The sequence below is a fragment of the Prunus dulcis genome, chromosome 1 (assembly GCF_902201215.1).
Source record: "Prunus dulcis chromosome 1, ALMONDv2, whole genome shotgun sequence".
In the NCBI taxonomy this organism is placed as follows: Eukaryota; Viridiplantae; Streptophyta; class Magnoliopsida; order Rosales; family Rosaceae; genus Prunus; species Prunus dulcis.
In genome coordinates, this window is record NC_047650.1 from 4,359,288 (window position 1) to 4,362,121 (window position 2,834).

At 50.2% G+C, this 2,834-nt stretch overlaps 2 protein-coding genes across 2 annotated transcripts in view; both read left to right on the plus strand.

The window, feature by feature from the left end:
- The first annotated feature begins 1,970 nt into the window (after positions 1-1,970).
- On the plus strand, positions 1,971-2,438 carry LOC117615009. The gene is made up of 2 exons (XM_034343970.1): positions 1,971-2,186; positions 2,266-2,438. Exons 1-2 carry the CDS (start codon positions 1,974-1,976, stop codon positions 2,377-2,379), a joined length of 327 nt encoding a protein of 108 aa, XP_034199861.1. The 5' UTR covers positions 1,971-1,973; the 3' UTR covers positions 2,380-2,438.
- An 85-nt stretch (positions 2,439-2,523) lies between these two features.
- The window catches only part of LOC117616212 (inosine triphosphate pyrophosphatase-like), a 2,255-nt gene continuing 1,944 nt past the window's right edge, over positions 2,524-2,834 (plus strand). The window contains exon 1 of the mRNA XM_034345459.1: positions 2,524-2,699. Within this exon, the coding sequence (XP_034201350.1) occupies positions 2,524-2,699 (176 nt within the window). The remainder of the gene's footprint in view (positions 2,700-2,834) is intronic.

Genomic DNA, 2,834 nt, shown 5'->3' on the forward strand with positions numbered 1-2,834 from the left:
GGGATTTAAGAGGGAAGATGAAAGGGTGCTAGGGTTTGCTCGTGAATCGAGGCGTGGGTACTCTTGGTTGGCTATAAATAGAAACTTGGAGTGGTGAAGGCACCACACTTGAGTTGAGGAGAGAAATTGTGAGAACTTGAAGATGAGGAGAAGAGATTTTCGGCGAGAGTTTTGTGGTGGTGCTTGTGGCTGAGGTGATTTTCGGCGACTTCTACGTGGTGGTACGAACAAGGTTAGACCTTATTTCGCTTAAACTTTTGAATTGAAATGTCTTGCTTTGCATGAACATGTTGAAGGCTAGGAAGAACACATTGAACATGAGCATGAACATGATGAACACGTTGAACATGTTGAATTCTTGCTTGGTATGAACGAACAAGAAGATTTGGCGAATTTTTCTGTTGTTGTGGTTCGATCCTCCTTGCATGTGCATTAGTTCCTTTTTCTTGTTTTTGCATATTGTAGATGTCTAAAAGTTCTGATAGAGAAAGTCCTGACCCCCCTGCCTTTGGTGGGGATGACACTGAGAGTGAAGAGCCCAGCCAATATGTTTGTTCTGAAGAGGAGAGTTCAGAGACAGAGGGTATGGTAGAAGGCATTATAGAAAGTAGGATGATAGGGCATGGGGGGTGAGAGGGGTGAGCCATCGGTAGACTATGGGTCGGCTGCATATAGGGAGATGCAGAGGAATTATATAGAGTTAGAGGCTATAGCGAACCGGGTTCTAGCCTTGCATCAGACGCAAGAGGTGGGTTCGAGCAACCAGGCATCACCATCGGGGTCCGTGGGTATAGCCGTGGCTTCAATGTCAGAGGGATTAGACATTCGGGTTGGTGTCCCGTTGCCGAGGCGGAATACGCTTACAGAAGCCAAATTGGCCCAGCTGCGGACAGACTTTTGTGTTCCAACCTATGTGGGCTTGAGGTTACCCACTGCGGCTGATGTAGTCAGATATCCTTCGGATGGCTCCGTGATGATTTTTACGGATATGTATCGGCACGGCTTCAGACTACCCTTTCATCCGTGGGTGCAGATGATGTTGGCTAAGTTGGGGTATGCGCCGGGGCAGTATAATCCCAACTTTTGGATTCTTCTTCATGGGATGTACATCGCTTGGTGGTTGGCTGGTTGGGGGAGCCAACATTTGAGCAGTTCATGTACTTGTACTCGGTTTCGAAGCAGTAGGGGAATTTTGGCTGGGTACAGGCTAATTGCCGAAAGGCGAAGGAGAGGGGCTATTTTATTAGGCACAAGCCAACTACGCAAAAGTCCTGGAGGAACAGGTGGTGCATGGCTTATGGGGACTGGGAGAGTCCGCCAGGGAAGAGCGTTGTCCAACACATTCCTACCCACTTCCAGTCTATAGGTCCTTGGCCCCATCCCTTAAGACTGTTTGATGTTTGATTGTGTTTTGCTTTAGCTCTTATTCTTGGTTCTCTATTTTGTCTGTGCCAGTGTAAATGGCTAAGTAGTATCTAACCTTTGGTGCAGGTTCAGTGAAGTGGGGCCCTATCTCCAAGGAGCAGGAAGACGAGGTTGAGTGGGTGAGGGCGCAGCTGTCGGAGACCGAGCGTGAGTGCGGGAACCTAGTCACGCAGAAGAATTTGTTGGAGTCCGAACTCCTTTAAGGAAGTAAGTACCTGGGTTATCTTTATTAGTTGTGTGCTAAGCCTTTTGTGGTTGTGACTAATGTAATTGTTTTATTTGTTTTGACAGTAGCTGGCATTATAAGGGGGAGCACGAAAGTGGCGGTGGACATTGATAAGGCTGAAATGCAAAAGTGGCTCAGGGAGTCTCGGGCCAAGAAGGCAGAGAAGGGTGCTGGAAAACGCCCCAGAGATGATGATGAGGGTCGGGTTGCTGACGTACTGGGGAAAAGGAAAGCCTTGGAGGAGGCTCATCAGCATGTGATGGGGTCGAGGCCGAGACTTCCGCCTTTTAATCTGCAGGTGCCGCCGAAGCTCCCCTTCGGCATGGAGGACGTGTTTGCTGAAGGGGTGGAGAAGGTGGACTTCGGCAGGCTACGCCAGCAGAAGAAGGAGGTGAACCTAGCTATGCACCGGCAGGAGGTGCCCTTGGTGAACGTCTTCCTGGAAGGCGTGAAGAGTGATCCTGAGGCTCTGGCGAGGACCCCAGCCTCTTCCTTCATAGACCGGGCCCAAAAGACGATCCTCACCTCTGCCTATGTAAGTGTTAGGCCTTCTTGTGTGCATTTTTTGTTGGATTATTCTTGTTTGGGTTGACTGACGTTGTTTTGTTTTGCAGGCCTTTGGCGAGACGTATGTCAGCATGGCCAAGGCGGATAAAGAGATCCAGAGGCTGAAGAGGCGTGATGAGCTGGCCAAGAGCAAGATGGCGGAGACGCAGGAGGCCATCTGAGAGAAGAACGCCCTGCTAGTGCAAAAGGCGGCCCTGGCCAAGGAGGTGGAGGAGCTGAAGAGGTCGAAGGCCGAGGAGGTGGCTACTGCCCGAGTTGAGGAGATCGAGTCCTTCCGAACCTCACAGGAGCTGAAGAGCTACATCATGGACCGACTAGTGGACGAGCAGCTTCGCTGGGAAGATAGGTTGGTTAGGTTCAACCTCTCGGTTGAGATTAACTTTGATACGAGTGGCGAGCCTCCTGCACAGAGTCCTCCTGCTGATGCTAGTGTCCCGACACCAGAGGCGGAGCCGGCCACTGAGGATGCCCCTTCTACCAAGTCTTGAAGGCGTTGCCTTCTTTGTATTCTAGCTGATGTACTCTTAGCTGTTGTATTAGAACACTTTGCCTTGCGTGGAGCAAGGTTGTTTATTTTTGTTGTGTATGAACAATTTGCCTTGCGTGGAGCAAGGTT